The 20,947-nt window shown below is 39.9% G+C and overlaps 1 protein-coding gene across 1 annotated transcript in view; it reads right to left on the bottom strand.

Annotated features, from left to right (window-relative positions):
* The window catches only part of UBXN7 (UBX domain protein 7), a 60,631-nt gene that overhangs the window by 31,163 nt on the left and 8,521 nt on the right, over window positions 1–20,947 (bottom strand). The window contains exons 2-3 of the mRNA XM_086400687.1: window positions 7,241–7,388; window positions 1,883–1,950 (exon numbers count right to left, since the gene is read on the bottom strand). Coding sequence (XP_086256813.1) covers window positions 1,883–1,950; window positions 7,241–7,388 — 216 coding nt within the window. The remainder of the gene's footprint in view (window positions 1–1,882; window positions 1,951–7,240; window positions 7,389–20,947) is intronic.

Genomic DNA, 20,947 nt, shown 5'->3' with positions numbered 1-20,947 from the left:
CATCTTTTCATGCGTTTGTTGGCCATCTGTGTGTCTTCTTCGGAGAAATGTCTGTGTAGGTTTTTTGCCCATTTTTGATCGTGTTATTTGTTTTTCTGGTACTGAGCTGCATGTATATTTTGGAGACTAATCCTTTGTCAATTATCTTGTTTGCAATTATTTTCTCTCATTCTAAGGGTTGTCTTTTAATCTTATTTGTTTTCTTTGTTGTGCAAAAGCTTTTAAGTTTAATTAAATCCCCTTTGTATATTTCCATTTTGCTTTTGTTTTTATTTCCATTACTCCAGGAGGTGGCTCAAAGAGGATTTTGCTATGATGTATGTCAAAGACTGTACTGCTGATGTTTTCCTCTAAGAGCTTTATAGTAATGCAAGTCAAAACTATAATGAGGTATCACCTCACACTGGTCAGAATGGTCATCATTAAAAAATCTACAATCAATAAATGCTGGAGAAGATATGAAGAAAAGGGCATCCTCATGCACTGTTGGTGGGAACGTAGATTGATACAGCCACTATGGAGAACAGTACAGATTCCTTAAAAAAACTAGGAACAGAACTACCATGTGACCCAGCAATCCCACTACTGAATATACACCCTGAGAAAACCATAATTGAAAGAAACACATGTACCCCAATATTCCGAGTGAAGTAAGTCAGAAAGAGAAAGACAGATATTGTATATTAATGCATGCATATGGAATCTAGATGTTACTGATGAACCTATTTGCAGGGCAGCAATGGAGACAAAGACATACAGAACAGACTTGTAGACACAGTAGAAGAGGGCAGGACGAACTGAGAGCAGCATGGAAACATACACATCACCATATGTAAAACAGACAGCCAGTGGGCATGTGCTGTGTGACACAGGGAGCTCAACCCAGTGCTCCGTAACTACCTAGAAGGATGGGATGGGGCGGGAGATAGAGGTTCAAGAGAAAGGAAACATATGTGTACCTGTAGCTGATTCATGATGTATGGCAGAAACCAGTACAATATTGTAGAAACCAGTACAATATTGTAAAGCAATTATCCCCCCAACCCAAATTTTTAAAGAATAACAAAATCTGCCTTCCAACGCAGGGGACAAAGGTTCTGTCCTTAGTCGGGGAACTAAGATCCCACATGCCTTGGGGCAACTAAGACCTGATGCAGCCAAATAAGTACAATACAATAATACAATAATAATAATACAAAAATACAATAATAATTTTTGTGTTAAAAAAACTACACTTTTTCTTTAAATCTGATTAAATGTTCTATTTCCTACTATGCACCCCAGACTGATACCATAATTTTTTGCATGGATTAGAGATTATTTTCTCCTTTTTTCAATACAGGAATGGCACTTCTAGAAATTAAATAAGAGTTCCCTGGTGGTTCAGTGGCTAAGACTTTCCGCTCCCAATGCAGGGGACCTGGGTTCAATCCCTGGCCAGGGAACTAGATCCCACATGTGTCAACTAAGAGCTGGTAGAGCCAAATAAATAAATACATTAAAAAAAAAAAAAAGAGTGAAGATATAGTGTATCAAGACAGTAAGGACATGGCAGTCAAATGGGTATTCAAAAAAAAACAAAACAAAACAATCAGTCTTTTATCTAATGATAGATTTATTTCCATTATAAGGCAGCAATTCCTTTTGCTTATTTTCCTCCTTTTGGCCTTCTGAAACAGCTATCAACTTTTTAATCTGATTCACTCATCAGAAAGAACCAACTGTGCAACTTGCCTCAGTGGAGTACGGAATTACAAGGTAAGAACTGACTGTACTTTAAATAATAACCTCTGAACAAGCCTTCACATCTTTTGATAGCTTCATTAAAATCCTGAAGACAACAATAAAGGCAAATAAAGCTAGGGAAAAAAGGTAAACTTACCACCAAACAAAGGTTCTGGTTCCACCAGTATTTCTTGCTTTTGAGGAATTGGGGCACGAACTTCCTCTCTATTAAGAAAAAAGAATAAGTGGGAAAATATCCAAATGAAAACTGTTTTCTGCTACCTATTCTCACTGTAATTATTATGAATACATTCAAATTAACAAGTAAAATGAACAACAGACTTAGTGACTTTAAGGAACCACATTAAATTATGACAAGTGATTGTTGGGTGATTTCCAAATAGAGATCAACTGGGACAAGGTACCTGGCATAGACAGCGCAAATGGGCTTCAGGAAAGAGAACAAACATAAAAATACAAGATACTGTGCCTTTCCTCTTAAGTTCCCTACCCTAAATTCTTAAGGAAAAAGAAGACAGGAAATTTATACACACACAAAAAAAGTTCAGGAATAAATTAATGGAAAAATATGAGCTTAATAAAAGCAATATTTCATCATCACTACATCAAATAGAGAATTAAAACACAGATATATTAATATAAGTTTAAACAGGCAGTTAATTTTATGCTAGTTATGATGGAGCTAAAGTAAGTAGTTGCTGTTTTGTTGTTTAGTCACTAAGTCATGTCCAACTCTTTTGTGATCCCATGGACTGTAGCCTGCCAGGTTCCTCCAACCACAGGACTTCCCGGCAAGAATACTGGAGTAGGTTGTCATTTTCTTTTCCAGGGGATCTTCCTGACCCAGGGATCAAACTGCATGTCCTGTGTTAGCAGGCGATTCTTTACCACTGAGTCACCAGGGAAGTCCAACCTAGGCAGTACTTTTGGATTATTCATTAAAGAGACACTAATAACAGGAAAAAACACTCATCTTTTAAAAGCCTATAAATTCTTCAGAGTTTACCTCCAGAGGGTTTACTAATAATCCATCTCTTCTAGTAAACAATACTCATTTAGATATGCTGTAAAAATGGTACATATCTCTTTATATGTCATTTAGTTATTTGAGCTTTAACTCAACTACAAAACTCTGCTGATTAATGTTCATAGCATGTAGTAAGTTCCAAATTTAATATGTTCCTCTTAAATGTTAATTTAACTTAGGCCAATGTTTTTCATTCAGGTGTTTCTATAGTAATAACTGAGCTTAAGGCTCTGTTTTTGACACCTAAAAGTTGAAACATCAAAACATGCTATTTAATGAAGTATCAATACTCATTTGTCAACAAAAACTAACATACTGTAAATAAAAAAGAACTAGTCAGACAAATGGAGAAGGCAATGGCACCCCACTCCACTACTCTTGCCTGGAAAATCCCATGGACGGAGGAGCCTGGTGGGCTGCAGTCCATGGGGTTGCTGGGAGTCGGGCACGACTGAGCGACTTCACTTTCACTTTTCACTTTCATGCACTGAAGAAGGAAATGGCAACCCACTCCAGTGTTCTTGCCTGGAGAATCCCAGGGACGGTGGAGCCTGGTGGGCTGCCGTCTATGGGGTCGCACAGAGTCGGACACGACTGAAGCAACTTAGCAGCAGCAGTCAGACAAAGAAATCTACAATAAGCCAAATGAGTGAAGCATAAATGATAATTTAGTATTACGTTATGAACTCTTTCCTACTGGATTTCAGTCACTGCTCACAAACAGAACTGCAATACTCTGAAGAAACAGACATGTGTCTCTAAGAAGAAGCTCTATTAAACCTCTTTCACCAAAGAAGAATAGGCCATTATCTTAAGAAAAAGATATCTTAACAGACAACTTTTACCTGAATAGATCTTTCCATCATTGGTATACTTTACATTTTATGTGAAAGTGTGTGCGTGTACAGAATTATCTCAATCTAAGGCTTCCAAGGGAACATTTCATGCAAAGATGGGCTTGATAAAGGACAGAAATGGTATGGACCTAACAGAAGCAGAAGATATTAAGAAGAGATGGCAAGAATACACAGAAGAACTGTACAAAAAAGATCTTCACGACCCAGATAATCATGATGGTGTGATCACTGACCTAGAGCCAGACATCCTGCAATGTGAAGTCAAGTGGGCCTTAGAAAGCATCACTAGGAACAAAGCTAGTGGAGGTGATGGAATTCCAGTTGAGCTATTTCAAATCCTGAAAGATGATGCTGTGAAAGTGCTGCACTCAATATGCTAGCAAATTTGGAAAACTCAGCAGTGGCCACAGGACTGGAAAAGGTCAGTTTTCATTCCAATCCCAAAGAAAGGCAATGCCAAAGAATGCTCAAACTTGCACACAATTGCACTCATCTCACACGCTAGTAAAGTAATGCTCAAAATTCTCCAAACCAGGCTTCAGCAATATGTGAACCGTGAACTTCCTGATGTTCAAGCTGGTTTTAGAAAAGGCAGAAGAACCAGAGATCAAATTGCCAACATCCTCTGGATCATGGAAAAAGCAAGAGAGTTCCAGAAAAACATTTATTTCTGCTTTCTTGACTATGCCAAAGCCTTTCACTGTGTGGATCAGAATAAACTGTGGAAAATTCTGAAAGAGATGGGAATACCAGACCACCTGACCTGCCTCTTGAGAAATTTGTATGCAGGTCAGGAAGCAACAGTTCGAACTGGACGTGGAACAACAGACTGGTTCCAAATAGGAAAAGGAGTACGTCAAGGCTGTATATTGTCACCCTCCTTATGTAACTTATATGCAGACTACATCATGAGAAACGCTGGACTAGAAGAAGCACAAGCTGGAATCAAGATTGCCGGGAGAAATATCAATAACCTCAGATAGGCAGATGATACCACCCTTATGGCAGAAATGAAGAGGAACTCAAAAGCCTCTTGATGAAAGTGAAAGTGGAGAGTGAAAAGGTTGGCTTAAAGCTCAACATTCAGAAAACGAAGATCATGGCATCCGGTCCCATCACTTCATGGGAAATAGATGGGGAAACAGTGTCAGACTTTATTTTTTGGGGCTCTAAAATCACTGCAGATGGTGACTGCAGCCATGAAATTAAAAGACACTTACCCCTTGGAAGGAAAGTTATGACCAACCTAGATAGCATATTCAAAAGCAGAGCCATTACTTTGCCAACAAAGGTTCGTCTAGTCAAGGCTATGGTTTTTCCTGTGGTCATGTATGGATGTGAGAGTTGGACTGTGAAGAAGGCTGAGCACCGAAGAATTGATGCTTTTGAACTGTGGTGTTGGAGAAGACTCTTGAGAGTCCCTTGGACTGCAAGGAGATCCAACCAGTCCATTCTGAAGGAGATCAGCCTGGGAGTTCTTTGGAAGGAATGATGCTAAAGCTGCAACTCCAGTACTTTGGCCACATCATGCGAAGAGTTGACTCATTGGAAAAGACTCTGATGCTGGGAGGGATTGGGGGCAGGAGAAGAAGGGGACGACAGAGGATGAGATGGCTGGATGGCATCACTGACTTGATGGAGGTGAGTCTGGGTGAACTCCAGGAGCTGGTGATGGACAGGGAGGCCTGGCGTGCTGCGATTCATGGAGTCGCAATGAGCCGGACATGACTGAGCGACTGAACTGAAGGCTTCCTGGTAGCTCAGCCGGTAAAGAATCTGTCTGCAATGCAGGAGACCCCAGTTTGATTCCTGGGTTGGGAAGATCTCCTGGAGAAGGGATAGGCTACCCACTCCAATATTCTTGGGTGTCCCTGGTGGCTAGGCTGGTAAAGAATCCGCTTGCAATTCAGGACACCTGGGTTTGATCCCTGGGTTGGAAGATACCTGGAGAAGGAAACGGCTACCGACTCCAGTATTCTGACCTGGAGAATTCCATGGACTGCATACTCCATGGGGTCGCAAAGAGCTAGACACAACTGAGCAACTTTCACACAGAAGGCAATTTAATTACTCAAGAAACAAGTCTTAAATCTGATGAAATATATCAATTAGGCCATGGCTTAATTAGTAGTCCTTATACAGAAAGACATATTTTAGGTTATCTATTCCAAGACTGCTGGCTACCTAATGAAATGGAAGAATGGAACAGAAGGTGAACTGTATAGAAAGAAAACCTGTTAAGAAAGTAGGCTATGGTGTTAGTCACTCAGTTGTGCCTGACTCTTTGAGACCCCATGGAGCACACCAGGCTCATCTGTTCAGGGGATTCTCCAGGCAAGAATACTGGAGTGGACTGCTATTCCCTTCTCCAGGGGATCTTTCCCACCCAGGGATCAAACCTGGGTCTCCTGCACTACAGGCAGATTCTTTACCATTTGAGCAACTGACACTGGCTTAGGAAGTAGGTGCCACTATCAAATGCTAATCAATTAGTAATACAAATAATCTAAGCCAAATTATAATGTAATTCAGTAGGAAAAGACATTCATTAATCAAAAGTATTTTTAAGTACAATTAAGAAAACATGTTTTAAACAGTGAAGACTGATATGTCAGCTATGAATACCTGTTATAAACTAAATCATATTTTCATATTGATTTCCATTAAAGATTTCAGTTATGTTGGTGGAGATTGGATTACTGAACTTGAAATAAAAAGCCAATACAGATAGGAAAAACCTTCGTAAGATACAAATAAAAATCTTTAAAGTTCACACTTTGTGGGAAAATAGTATATTACTCTAGAATCTAGAACTAGATTAAAAAAAAAAAAAGCAATCATGTCCTGGAATGTTTCTGTGGCTTTTTAAATCTAATTTAGTAAATATCAAATCCACACCTTTGGCCTATTCTATTTAAGGGGATCCCTTCTGTCTAGTATCTCATGTTGTAAACATTAAAGAGTTATAAAGGGCTATCTGTATTAAAATCTTATTTAAGGGTATTTGAAATTTTGATTCAAAAATCAACGTATTTTCCAAAGACTACTGGAATTTTGCCTAACAGATATTCATTTTAAACTCTCCTTGGTATCAAACGTAAAAGGCGGAAAACATCAATGTACTTATCATTTGTCACTATTCTCCATATATTACAGTTCTATATGCTGAAGGTGCTTCTAAAGATTAGATACCTATAGTTATTTAAGGCATAAAGGATTAGAATTTTTTTCAAAAAATTTTCATGACAATTCAAAACTTTCCTGGGACAATGTAGGAAAATCTAAAAATGGGAGATCTGACCTTTATTGGGCTCTACTTGCATATCTGCTACTTAATTGCCGCATAGCTTGGGGAAATGGCTATACTTCAGCTTCCTGTGTAAAACATGGAAAATAATACCCACCTACAGGATTCTTCTGAGGATTAAATAATAGACTTGACAGTGTTCTAGAGAATTTAAAGCACATAAGTATAAAAATTGTCACCTGATACATTCAGATGCTTTCAACTTTTTATTTGTTCAAAATAGAGAATTAACCTAATTGACAAAAACGTAACTGCTCAATGTTGGCAGCAGGTAGCTCCTAATAATAAACATTAAATTCATACTCTGTGTGTGGTCTGACAGTGGAGACACTTGCTGAACTGGTACTGGGCTCTTCAGCGATTCCTCCACCATCCAAAAACATAGTGACTGCCATCTCCAGATTATTGTTGCAGGCTTCAAGCATATGTTTCCCTACACTTTCACTTGCACCTGAAATAGTATAAAAACAAGAAAAAAGTTAAACAAAGACATCTTCTTACATTCAATTCACATTAGAAGACAGAATGCCCAAGGAAATTAATAGTACTTTCCCTCTTTAGAATGTTTTTTTAATTAATTTATTTTTAAGTTGAAGGATAATTGCTTTACAGAATTTTGTTGTTTTCTGTCAAACCTCAACATGAATCAGCCATAGGTATACCTATGTCCCCGCCCTCTTGAATGTCCCTCCCATCTCCCTCCCCATCCCACCCCTCTAGGTTGATACAGAGCCCCTGTTTGAGTTCCCTGAGACATACAGCAAATTCTCATTGGCTACCTATTTTACACATGGTAATGTAAGTTTCCATGTTACTCTCCCCATAAATCTCACCCTCTCCTCCCCTTTCCCGTGTCCTTAGGTCTACTCTCTCTGTCTGTTTCTCCACTGCTGCCCTGCAAATAAATTCTTTGGTACCATCTTTCTAGATTTCATATATATGCATTAGTATATGATATTCATCTTTCTCATTCTGACTTACTTCACTCTGTATAACAGGCTCCAGGTTCATCTACCTCATTAGAACTGACTCAAACAAGTTCCTTTTTATAGCTGAGTAATATTCCATTGTGTGTATGTACCACAACTTCTGTATCCATTTATCTGTCAATGGACATCTAGGTTGCTCCCATGTTCTAGCTACTATAAACTGTGCTGCAATGAACATTGATGTGTCTTTTTCAATTTTGGTTTCCTCAGCATATATGCCTAGGAGTGGGACTGCTGGGTCATATGGTGGTTCTATTCCTAGTTTTTTTAAGGAATCTCCATACCGTCTTCCATAGTGGCTGTATCAATTTACATTCCCACCAACAGTGCAAGAGGGTTCCCTTTTCTCCACAGCCTTTCCAGCAGGTACTGTTTGTAGACCTTTTGATGATGGCCATTCTGACCAGGAGAATGACCATCATGGCAGAAAGCAAAGAAGAACTCAAGAGCCTCTTGATGAAAGTGAAAGACGAGAGTGAAAACGTTGGCTTAAACTAAACATTCAGAAAACTAAGATCATGGCATCCTGTCTGATCACTTCAAGGCAAACAGATGGCAAATGGAAACAGTGAGAGACTTTTATTTTCTTGGGCTCCAAAATCACTGCAGATGGTGACTGCAGCCATGAAATTAAGATGCTTGCTCCTTGGAAGAAAAGCTATGACCAACCTAGATGGCATATTAAAAAGCAGAGACATTACTTTGCCAACAAAGGTCCGTCTAGACAAAGCTATGGTTTTTCCAGTAGTCACGTATAGATGTGAGAGTTGGACCATAAAGAAAGCTGAGCGCCAAAGAATTGATGCTTCTGAACTGTGGTGTTGGAGAAGACTCTTGAGAGTCCCTTGGACTGCAAGGAGATCCAACCAGTTCATCCTAAAGGAAATCAGTCCTGAATACTCATTGGAAGGACTGATGCTGAAGCTGAAACTTCAATATTTTGGCCCCTCGATGCGAAAACCTGACTCATTGGAAAAGACTCTGATGCTGAGAAAGACTGAAGGCAGGAAGAGAAGGGGACAACAGAGGATGAGATGGTAGGATGGCATCACCAACTCAATGGACATTGAGTTTGAGCAAGCTCCAGGAGTTGGTGATGGACAGGGAATCCTGGCATGCTGCAGTCCATGGGGTTGCCAAGAATCGGACACAACTAAGTGACTAATTCTGACCAGTGTGAGGTGATATCTCATTGTAGTTTTGATTTGCACTTTTCTAATAATGAGCGATATTGAGCATCTTTTCATGTGTTTGTTATTCTGAGTTGTCTTTTCACCTTGCCTACAGTTTCCTTTGTTGTGCAAAAGCTTTTAAGTTTAATCAGGTTCCACTTGTTTACTTTTGTTTTTATTTCCATTATTTTAGGAGATGGGTCACAGAGGATCTTGCTTTCTTTTTTCTTTAAATAATTATTTAATTCTACACTGTTGCCTGATTAGTGTGAAATATACAGAACTAGAAAAGAAAGCAGCAACATTAAAATGTAGTCTTCATAATAAAACAAAAACTAAATAAAGCATTTATTTGCTATCTCTTTAAATAAACCAACTATATATTCAATATTTGTTAATCAACTGAAAAATAAAATGAAACATATCCTAGAAAGTTAGAACTACTTCATTAGAAAAAATGCAGTTCAGTTAGCAATTTCTATTTCTAACAGAAAGGAAGCATTTTCGTAATAATGGGAGAGGAGATGCTACATTTTTTGTCAAAGATATAATTAAATCAAAATCTGCTACGAAATGCCAATCTTCATCATTTAAAACTGGTCCTATCACACAGTTACTCATTTATTTGTACAGTAAAGCAAACATAATCTGTTTGACGCAATGTAAATTGGTAAAGCCCTTTAAGAAATCAATTTTTAAAAAATATTTATTTACTTGGCTGCACTGGGTCTTAGTTGTGTGACATGAGATCTTTGATCTTTGTTGTGGAATGCAGAATCTTTAGTTGAAGTATACGAACTCTTAGTTGCAGCATTTGGGATCTAGTTCCCTGAACAAGGATCAAACCTGGGCCCCCTATATTGGGAGCACAGAGTCTTAGCCAGTGGGTCACCAGGGAAGTCCTAAGAAATCAATTTTATAAGATGTTATCAGCAAACATAAAAATACCTTTTACAATTTTTGACCCAGTAATTTGGACTTGTAGTCTAGATAAACCTACATAAATCTATACAAATCTAAATAATCTATATAAATCTAGTCTAAATAAATCTATATAAAATACACGCATAACCATGTCTATATACATGTCCAATATAACTTCAGTTAATACCGAAAAACTGGACAACATAAATGGCTAACAGCAGTAGAATCTAAATTGTAAATCTATTTGGTGGGACATTCTGTGAGCATTAAAAAGCATCTCAGGTCACAAGGAACTATAGTCAATATCCTATAATAAACCACAATGGAAAAGAAAAAAAAAAGCATCTCAGACTTTCCATTCGAGATGATTTTCTTTCTACCTGAATTTTGTCCCTTAGAGTCTCCTCCAGCCAAGACTGATGGTGTGTTGGTTTTTTGTTTTTGATCTGATAACACCTTTTATTTTGCCATTGTTCCTGAAAGTTTCAGTGGATATTCTATTTTAAGGCTGACAGTTATTTTTTCCCAGTACACTGAAGATAGCATTCCGGTGTCTTCTGGCTTCTGCTACTGCTTGTGGGAAGTAAGCTGCCAGACTAAAGAAAAACATTTTTATAGCAATCTGTTGTTTCTCTCTAGTTGCTTTTAAGATCTTCTCTGTCTTTGGTCTTCAGTAGTTTCACTCTGATTTGCTGGGGCTGACTTTATTTATCCTTCTTATGATTCATTGAACTTCAACCATAAAGACTTATCTTTTATCAATTCTGAAAAATTCTCAGACATTTTCTTTTAAGGGTCTTAGTTGAGGCATGCATCGACCTTCTGTTGCAGTGTCCCCTGCACTGGAAGACTGATTTCTTAACCACTGGACCAGGGAAGTCCCTGCCAATTTGTCTTTGACCTGTTCACGAGCTTTTGTGTTGTGCTATAACCAGATGCATCTGACTCTTTGCAACCCCATGGACTGTAGCCCACCAGGCTCCTCTGTCCATGGGATTTTTCAGGCAATAATATTGGAGTGGGTTGCAATTTCCTTCTCCAGGGGATCTTCCTAACCCAGGGATCAAACTTGCACCTCCTGCATTGCAGGCAGATTCTTTACCATAGTGCCACCTGGGAAGCCCTCATGAACTTTTAGTTTTAATTTTTTATAACTAGAAGTTCTGGGTTTTTTCTAATCTGATTGGTCATGTTTCAGAGACCCTTACTTCATACTCTTACTTTGATCTTTTTCCTTTATTCTAATAAATTAATCAAACTTCGAGGAATTACAAAGACAAAAGATAAACTACCTGCAGTCTCTAGTGGTCACTGTCTCGTTTCTGCTGGCTCTTGCCCACTGTGCCATGGTTTTTTGTGCATTTTGTGATTTTTCTGAATGTGATCTCAAGTGGCTTAGAATTTTAATCTGTAGATTTATGAAGCCTGGGTTGAAGGTACACCCCTTCTCAGAGAGGATGATTTAACAGATTTTGTAAAGTACCTGAGGGTACTACCAAACAGGGGCTATTTAAAATACATTCTTGACCTGAAGTTTTATATGACCACATGGGAAATGTGACCTTGTAAGAGCCTTTACTATAAATTCTCAGTGAAGATATCTCCTACCACTCCCCAAATGCAAAGGTTCCAGTGTCGTGAATGGAAGAGGTCTCCTTGCAGATTCTTCTCCTTAGAAGGCAACAGGTTTGTTTCCTGTGCCCTATGAGGCTATCAAAAGAGAAATTTAAAGCCGTCCAGTTTGGGCACATTCAACCAGGGTGAAAGCTTAAACCTAGCTAACATCTCATTCCCAATTTCATTTAATATTTAAGCTTCTGAATATTCTTTATTTCCTTGCCAGCCAGTGAGGCATCTTGAAAGATTTTTAAAAATAAATATTTAAGTCAAGTCTTTAACTCTTCTTACCTAGATTACTAAAATAGGCTCCTAAATGATCATCATTCCATTTTCCACCTTGCTGCTGAGGTTATGTTCTAATATACAAGTGTAATTATCACACATAAATACAAACACAAATACACACAAATGGCTTAAAATTCTTTAATGGCTCTCTGACACCTACAGTATAAATTTCAAAGTCCTTATGATCTGGCAAGTCCTTTGTGATCAGACCTCAGCCTATCTCTCTGGCTTTGCCTCTCCTCTTCACCATCTTACAAATTCAGTATTGCCACACCAAATTACATGCTTGGAAAGTCTTTATTCTCCTTATCTCCTCCTTCATCCAGTTCATGCACACTCAAGAATCACTGTAAGCATTACTTTTGTCAATTCCTGTGCTGAGCATTCTCTATACTACTTCCTCCCCACTCTCACAGCTGTGATACTCTACTACATACGTGGATATACTACTAAGCATTAAATGCTTGTTTACTTTCTGTTTCCTCCAGAAGCAGGAGCTTCTTGAATTCATTTCTGTCTTGGTATCCCCAGCCCTAGTATTGTTGTTTGCTTGCATGTTACCAGCATCCAGTAGGCTTAGAACTATCTCATAGTACTTCAGCTAACCAGTTAGTACACTGGGAAAGAAGTGCCAGACTTCAATCAAAAAAGCCTTCTATATCCTTTGAATTTTTTTTTTTCGTGGCCAAGCCAAATGTTTGCAAGATCTAAGTTCCCCAACCAGGGACTGAACCAGGGTCCTGGCAGTGAAAGCACTGGATCCTAACCACTGGACTGCCAGAGAATTCCTCTATTCTTTGAATTTTAAACCACATATATTTGTTTTAAACTTCCCTTATAAAAGTGATATGGTTACACTGTGGAAATCACTAACAGCAAGTGGGTATTTAGGAAAAATGAACTTAAGATAAAACTTCCACTTAAAGCATCACATACAAATTTTTTAAATGGTATTACCAAGGGAACATTTCATGCAAAGATGGGCTCAATAAAGGACAGAAATGGTATGGACCTAACAGAAGCAGAAGATATTAAGAAGAGGTGGCAAGAATACACAGAAGAACTGTACAAAAAAGATCTTCACGACTCAGATAATCACGATGGTGTGATCACTCATCTAGAGCCAGACATCCTGCAACGTGAAGTCAAGTGGGCCTTAGAAAGCATCACTACGAACAAAGCTAGTGGAGGTGATGGAATTCCAGTTGAGCTATTTCAAATCCTGAAAGATGATGCTGTGAAAGTGCTGCACTCAATATGCCAGCAAATTTGGAAAACTCAGCAGTGGCCACAGGACTGGAAAAGGTCAGTTTTCATTCCAATCCCAAAGAAAGGCAATGCCAAAGAATGCTCAAACTACAGCACAATTGCACTCATCTCACATGCTAGTAAAGTAATGCTCAAAATTCTCCAAGCCAAGCTTCAGCAGTACGTGAACCGTGAACTTCCTGATGTTCAAGCTGGTTTTACAAAAGGCAGAGGAACCAGAGATCAAATTGCCAAATTCCAACATCTGCTGGATCCAGAAAAACATCTATTTCTGCTTTACTGACTATGCCAAAGCCTTTGACTGTGTGGATCACAATAGACTGTGGAAAATTCTTCAAGAGATGGGAATACCAGACCGCCTGATCTGCCTCTTGAGAAATCTGCATGCAGATCAGGAAGCAACAGTTAGAACTGGACATGGAACAACAGACTGGTTCCAAAGAGGAAAAGGAGTACGTCAAGGCTGTATATTATCACCCTGCTTATTTAACTTATATACAGAGTACATCATAAGAAACGCTGGACTGGAAGAAGCACAAGCTGGAATCAAGATTGCCGGGAGAAATATCAATAACCTCAGATATGCAGATGACACCATCCTTATGGCAAAAAGTGAAGAGGAACTAAAAAGCCTCTTGATGAAAGTGAAAGTAGAGAGTGAAAAAGTTGGTTTAAAGCTCAACATTCAGAAAACGAAGATCATGGCATCCGGTCCCATCTCTTAATGGGAAATAGATGGGGAAACAGTGTCAGACTTTATTTTTTTGGGCTCTAAAATCACTGCAGATGGTGACTGCAGCCATGAAATTAAAAGATGCTTACTCCTTGGAAGGAAAGTTATGACCAACCTAGATAGCATATTCAAAAGCAGAGACATTACTTTGCCAACAAAGGTCCGTCTAGTCAAGGCTATGGTTTTTCCTGTGGTCATGTATGGATGTGAGAGTTGGACTGTGAAGGCTGAGTGCCGAAGAATTGATGCTTTTGAACTGTGGTGTTGGAGAAGACTCTTGAGAGTCCCTTGGACTGCAAGGAGATCCAACCAGTCCATCCTGAAGGAGATCAGCCCTGGGATTTCTTTGGAGGGAATGATGCTAAAGCTGAAACTCCAGTACTTTGGCTACCTCATGCGAAGAGTTGACTCATTGGAAAAGACTCTGATGCTGGGAGGGATTGGGGGCAGGAGGAGAAGGGGACGACAGAGGATGAGATGGCTAGATGGCATCACTGACTCAATGGATGTGAGTCTGAGTGAACTCCGTGAGTTTGTGATGGACAGGGAGGCCTAGCGTGCTGCGATTCATGGGGTTTCGAAGAGTCGGACACGACTGAGCGACTGAACTGAACTGATCTCAATATAAAGTGATAATCATAAGCTACAAAAAATCGTCAGATGATAAAGTAGCTAAAGCTCTGTCACAAAGCTGACAAATACACATCTAAGATGCTAGTTAAAAAAAAAAAAGAACTTCCCTGGTGGCCCGGACAGTAAAGAATTCACCTGCAATGCAGGAGATCTGGGTTCAAATTCTGGGTTAGGAAGATCCCCTGGGGGAGGGAATGGCTACCCACTCCAGTACTCTTGCTCAGGAAATCCCAAGGACAGAGGAGCCGGGGGTGGGGGGGGTACAGTCCATGGAGTCACAAAGAGTCAGACACAACTGAGCAACTAACACTTTCCCTTTCCCTGGTGGTCCAGTGGTTAAGAATCCACCTGCCAGTGCAGGGGACACAGATTCAATCCCTGGTCTGGAAGGATCCCACATGCCACAGAGCAACTAAGCCCTCTGTGCCATTTCCTCCAGCTGCAGATGTCTTTGTAACCAAGGCAGAGCCTTTGGTGGCACTTTATAATGCCATGTCTTTGCATGATATGGAGAGTGGTAGCAGTCACATCAGTCCCCTCATTTTTCTTGACAATATACCAAATACCCACCTGCTAAGTTGTGACCCCCCTTCCTCACTCTGAAGTAGATATAGGAACAGACACTACTTTTCCACAAGGCTTTATCACTATCCTTGTCTCTGTTAGCTCTTCTATCTTACAGCCTTTGGATACTCACTCAACTGGCCAGTTCTTACTTTTCTCAAACCAGTTTTCTCCCCTTAAATTCTTAGTCAGGCTAAACCAAAAGTTCTCAAGTTCTAAACTACATATAAAATAGATAAACAACAGGCCTTACTGTATAGCATAGGAAACTACATTCAATATCTTGTAATAAACATAATGGAAGAGAATATGAAAAAAGAATACGTATAACTGAATCACTTTGGTGTACACTAACTACACTGCAAAAATTAACTATACTTCAATAAAAAGTAATTTTTAAATAAGTTCTCAAGTTCTAATATGTACAGATTTACATTCTCACCTTTAGAAAACACTTTAAAAAATGAAATCTCAAAACAAAAACAAATTCAACTTTTTGAGGGAAAAGAGGCATTCAAATATTCTAGTAGACAACTGTATGTTAGACAATTAATACAAACTCCACTCCAGTCCCACTCCAATATTCTGGCCTGGAGAATTCCATGGACTGTATATGTCAGTCCATGGGGTCACAAAGAGTCAGACACGACTGAGCAACTTTCACTTTCACTGGGGGCATAAACAGCACAAATTTGATGAAAAATTTCCATATTATTACTCATAAAACCTAAGGCTTTGTTTCAGTGCTTTTCTAGTATTTTTACATTGTGTCCAGGTATACTGGGTTATGTTGTTATATTTCTCAAATGCTAGTCTAAAAGTTCAATGTCTATTGTACTCCACCATTTTAATTTACTCATCTACAGAGCAGTTTCTGAAAATTAAAAGGTTCACATAGGTAAACTACTCTGGTTGTTTACTCTAGCAAGAGATGAATGAACTGTAACCTTTGCCTTATAAAACTAGTTTCTGAATGACATCTACTGATCTTTTTCTTTTCAGAGAATTAAGTGGCTGAAATTTGCACCATTCTGGCTCTTGTCTCTTGAGGTACTCACCACATTGCACTAAAGCACCACAAAAAGTACAGAGAACATGCTGATGGGGAATTGAAACTCTCTTCTACTATAACAGCAACCAATACTGGCTGCTTTCACTCCTTTTCAAATTTTTTCATAAGGAAATTCAGCTTAAAAATGATCACTGCTGGGAATTCCCTGGCAGTCCAGTGGCTAGGACTCAGCCCTTTCAATACTGGGGCCAGGGTTCAATCCCTCGTCAGGGAACTGAGGTTCCCTGGCAGTCCAGTGGCTAGGACTCAGCCCTTTCAATACTGGGGCCAGGGTTCAATCCCTCGTCAGGGAACTGAGGTCCCACAAGCTTCGCGGCATAGCAAAACATAAACAAACAAAAATGACCATTGCATTCAAATGGTTGTTGTCATCCTTCTCATCACTCTTCAACTATCTGAATTTCAATACCCCTGTTATGGGAACCATTTAGAGAACCTGTGAGTTCTGAAGTAAAATAGAAGACGCCATGAAAATCAGGAGCTTTAAAACCAATCCTCAGGCAAGCTGGCCCATCAAAATATGGGCTGCCTATCCCAAAAGTCTTTTCCTAAATGCCTAAGAAATTTTTTCACTTTATGATGTTGCCTAAAATGCTACCACTTAAGGTATTAATTTGGGTAAACAAACACCCTTTTTGAAAGTATAAACACTTAACTGAAGAGTTAAGGATGTATCAATTATTTGTGGAAACAGTAACAGATTTTATTTTCTTAGACTCCAAAATCACTGCACTTGATGACTGCAGCCATAAAACTAAAAGATGCTTGCTCCTTGGAAGGAAAGCTATGACAAACCTGGACAGAGTGTTAAAAAGCAGAGACATCACTTAGTCGACAAAAATCCATATAGTCAAAGCTATGGTTTTTCCAATAGCTGTGTACAGATGTGAGAGTTGGACCATAAAGAAGGCTGAGCACCAAAGAACTGATGCTTTCGAATTGTTTCTGGAAAAGACTCTTGAAAGTCTTGAAAGACTGCAAGGAGATCAAACTAGTCAATCCTAAAGGAAATCAGTCCTGAATATTCATTGGAAGGACTGATGCTGAAGCTCCAATACTCTTGCCACCTGATGTGAAGGATTAATTTGTTGGAAAAGACTCTGATGCTGGGAAAGATTGAGGGAAGAAGCAGGTGACAGAGGTTGAGATGGCTGGATAGCATCATCGACCCAAAGGACATGAGTTTGAGCAAACTCCAGGAGATAATGAAGGACATAGAATCCTGACACACTGCAGTCCATGGGGTTGCACAGAGTCGGACGTGACTCAGCGAGTGAACAACAACCATTATTTTAGAATGTGGGTTAATTCAATCATGATGAAAAAAAGTAAAAGTGTTAGTCACTCAGTTGTGTCCAAGACTTGTGTCTTGTGACCCCAAGACTCTGGGCTTCCCTGGTGGCTCAGATGGTTTAAAAAAAAAAAAAAAAAATCTGCCTGCAACGTGGGAGACCCAGGTTCAATTCCTGGGTTGGAAAGATCCCCTGAAGGAAATAGCAACCCACTCTAGTACTCTTGCCTGGAAAATCTCATGGAGAGAGGAGCCTAATGGGCTGCAGTCCATGGGGTCACAAAGAGTCGGACACGACTAAGCGACTTCACTTTCTTTGCAACCCCATGGACTGTAGCCCACTAGGCTCCTCTGTCCATGGAATCCTCCAGGCAAGAATACTGGAGTGGGTAACCATTCCCTTTTTCAGCAACTATTCCCTACTCAGGGATCAAACCCAGGTCTCCTGCATTGCAAGCAGATTCTTTACCACCTGAGCCACTAGCTGCTGCTAAGTCACTTCAGTCGTGTCCGACTCTGTGCGACCCCAGAGACGGCAGCCCACCAGGCTTCCCCGTCCCTGGGATTCTCCAGGCAAGAACACTGGAGTGGGTTGCCATTTCCTTCTCTAATGCATGAAAGTGAAAAGTGAAAGTGAAGTCGCTCAGTCATGTCCGACTCTTAGCGACCCCATGGACTACAGCCCACCAGGCTCCTCTGTCCATGGGATTTTCCAGGCAAGAGTACTGGAGTGGGTTGCTGTTGCCTTCTCCAAAGCCCCTAAAACCCACTTCCACCTGACATCCAGTAACAATAAACTGAGGATTTAGATAAGGTAGGGGAGTTAGTTCAGGAAAACAGGGATGTCAGTGGCTTTAGCATCCCCAGTGCCTTTGGAGGGAAAAGACAAGAAAGGCCTACATGAAATGCCACATGGTTGGTGGTGGGGAGGAGTAACTCAGGGCATCAAAAAGATACAGAGCTCCTGGGGATAGCACACCAAACAGTTCAAAAGAAAGTATCAAAATTATTGTTCTGGCCAGTCCTGTACCCCAAAATGAAGAGAAAACATTCACATTTCCTTCTGTTCTCAGGCCGGGGAGTATAACAGAGCCATTAAGAGCCTGGATACTATCAGATAAACCTGAATTTGAATCCTGGTTCTGTCATTCACTAGTTGTGTAACTTTGAGCTAGTCACTAATTTCTCCAGCCTTCAGTTTTGTCAGTTACAAAATGCAGATATTACCAATTTCATGAAGTCCTTGTGTGGATTAAGAAAATGCACATTAAAGAATGTGGCACAGCTCCTTATTGGAAAATAGTGGCTGTTACTAAAAATAGATTGTCTCAAGTTATATGATGTGTGCTGTGTGCTTAGTCACTCAGTTGTGTCCGACACTCTGTGACCCCACAGACTGTAGCCCGCCAGGCTCCTCTGTCCATGGGATTCTCCAGGCAAGAATACTGGAGTGGATTGCCATGCCCTCCTCCAGGGGATCTTCCCAACCCAGGGATCGAACCCAGGTCTCCTGCATTGCAAGCGAATTCTTTACCATCTGAGTCACCAGTCAAGCTATACATCAATGAAATAAAATGAAAGATACTGGAAGTATGAGGCATGAATATTTATTTATAGCTATGGAGAACCACATTACATCAGAGAGTAAATAGGCAGAGTAAGACATTTCACTGTTTTCTATCCCTCGTTCATCTGCTGCTATGAACATATGTTTCATTCATGTTAAACATTCATTTTTTTTAAAAGCAGTATAATAGGGGAAGTAAAAACATTACTCTAAAAAGTGAATGCTATGGATAAAGAATAAAATACACAAAAGGGATCTGCTCTGAAAAAAATCTGTAACAGCTAGACAGCATACCAGTGTGACTGAGGAGAAGCATTAAGAGCTGATGCAGGGAGTTTCCTAGCAGTCCAGTGGTTAAGACTTGGGGCTTTCACTGCCCTGAGCCTGGGTTCAATCCCTGGTAGGGAAACTAAGATCCCACAAGCCAGTGTGGCCCAAAAAAAAGAGCTGATATAGAGATAGAGGAAACTGTAATAAAAGTTTAAGTGAGCATTCCATAGATCTATTGAATTATAGATTAAAATAGAATTTATTAAAAGGGATTATACCAGGAATGACTTGAAGACACTAAAGCTATAATAAAGGAATAATAACTGTGACAGTTGGGGACATAAAGTGTCAACATTCAGGGCTCGGAACTGCTGTTCCTATCTGTAATCCTCACTTGACCATTTAGTGCTAGAATCTAGGCAGCATATCCTAGAGAGGGCCCTATTGTAAACCTGTTGACAATTTGACAGGATAACTTCCAACACTGGAGCTTGTCAGGATGACCTAAGAGCTTTCCCAAAGAAAGGGTCTCTACCTATTTGATTTTTTCAAAAAGAAGCACATGCTAAATCCTGGCATGACTGAAGAAGGCAGTATTAGAGAGGGACCCGGAGAAGGCAATGGCAACCCACTCCAGTACTCTTGCCTGGAGAATCCCATGGATGGAGGAGCCTGGTAGGCTGCAGTCCATGGGGTTGCTAGAGTTGGACACGACTGAGCGACTTCACTTTCACTTTTCACTTTCATGCACTGGAGAAGGAAATGGCAACCCACTCCAGTGTTCTTGCCTGGAGAATCCCAGGGACGGGGGAGCCTGGTGGGCTGCCGTCTATGGGGTCCCACAGAGTCGGACACGACTGAAGCGACTTAGCAGCAGCAGCAGCAGCAAGAAGCAAAGTACACAATTCACTTTTTTTAAAAAAGCCATATTATCTGAGCCATCTGTGCTTGTATAATCAGGCATTCTAAGTTTTATCACTTGCTGTGTCACGAAGTGTATCCTTTTAGAAACAAAAGATAACTGAAGGATAATTAAAGGTTCTAGTGGTTCTTAATATCAGGAAGTACCAGAGGCATTTAGAAATGTGAGATACCATAATGTTTCATGAGTAGGGGGTTGGGCGTACTGCTGGCATTTAACAGAGAAGCCAGGTGTGCCTCAGAAGACTGGACAATGTCCCTCCTCCCCTAAAGACTGCTCACACCTTCATTTCAGAATTTTGGCCTCCAGAACTGCAAGAGTAACTATGCTAAGCAATGTAGTTTGTATTAATGTGTTGTAGCAGCCCCAGGACACTAATAAAAGTGCTAAATCTTCTGCAATGAATAGAACAGACCTATAGGACAAAACATTGTTCTAGCCGAAATGCCAAAAATACTTCCACTTAGCTAAACAGTGGAACAGAAAGTTAACTGAGAGGACAGAGGAAAAGTGAGGAGGACTAAATGATATAGAGGAAAGGAACAGCAATAAAACAAATTTAATCAAGTTACAAGTTTTATGTATATACTTAGAGGTAGTAACAATTTTTGGTGAGTCAGCAGTAAAAAAAATTTGAACTTCTAATTACACTCAGAATGAAGAACAAATCTTTTTTAAAAGGGGAAGGGGGGACCTTTA

The sequence above is a fragment of the Bos grunniens genome, chromosome 1 (genome assembly GCF_055505025.1).
Source record: "Bos grunniens cultivar Pamir isolate PY7600 chromosome 1, Bosgru_T2T1.0, whole genome shotgun sequence".
In the NCBI taxonomy this organism is placed as follows: Eukaryota; Metazoa; Chordata; class Mammalia; order Artiodactyla; family Bovidae; genus Bos; species Bos grunniens.
This window is presented reverse-complemented; position numbering and strand designations above follow the sequence as displayed.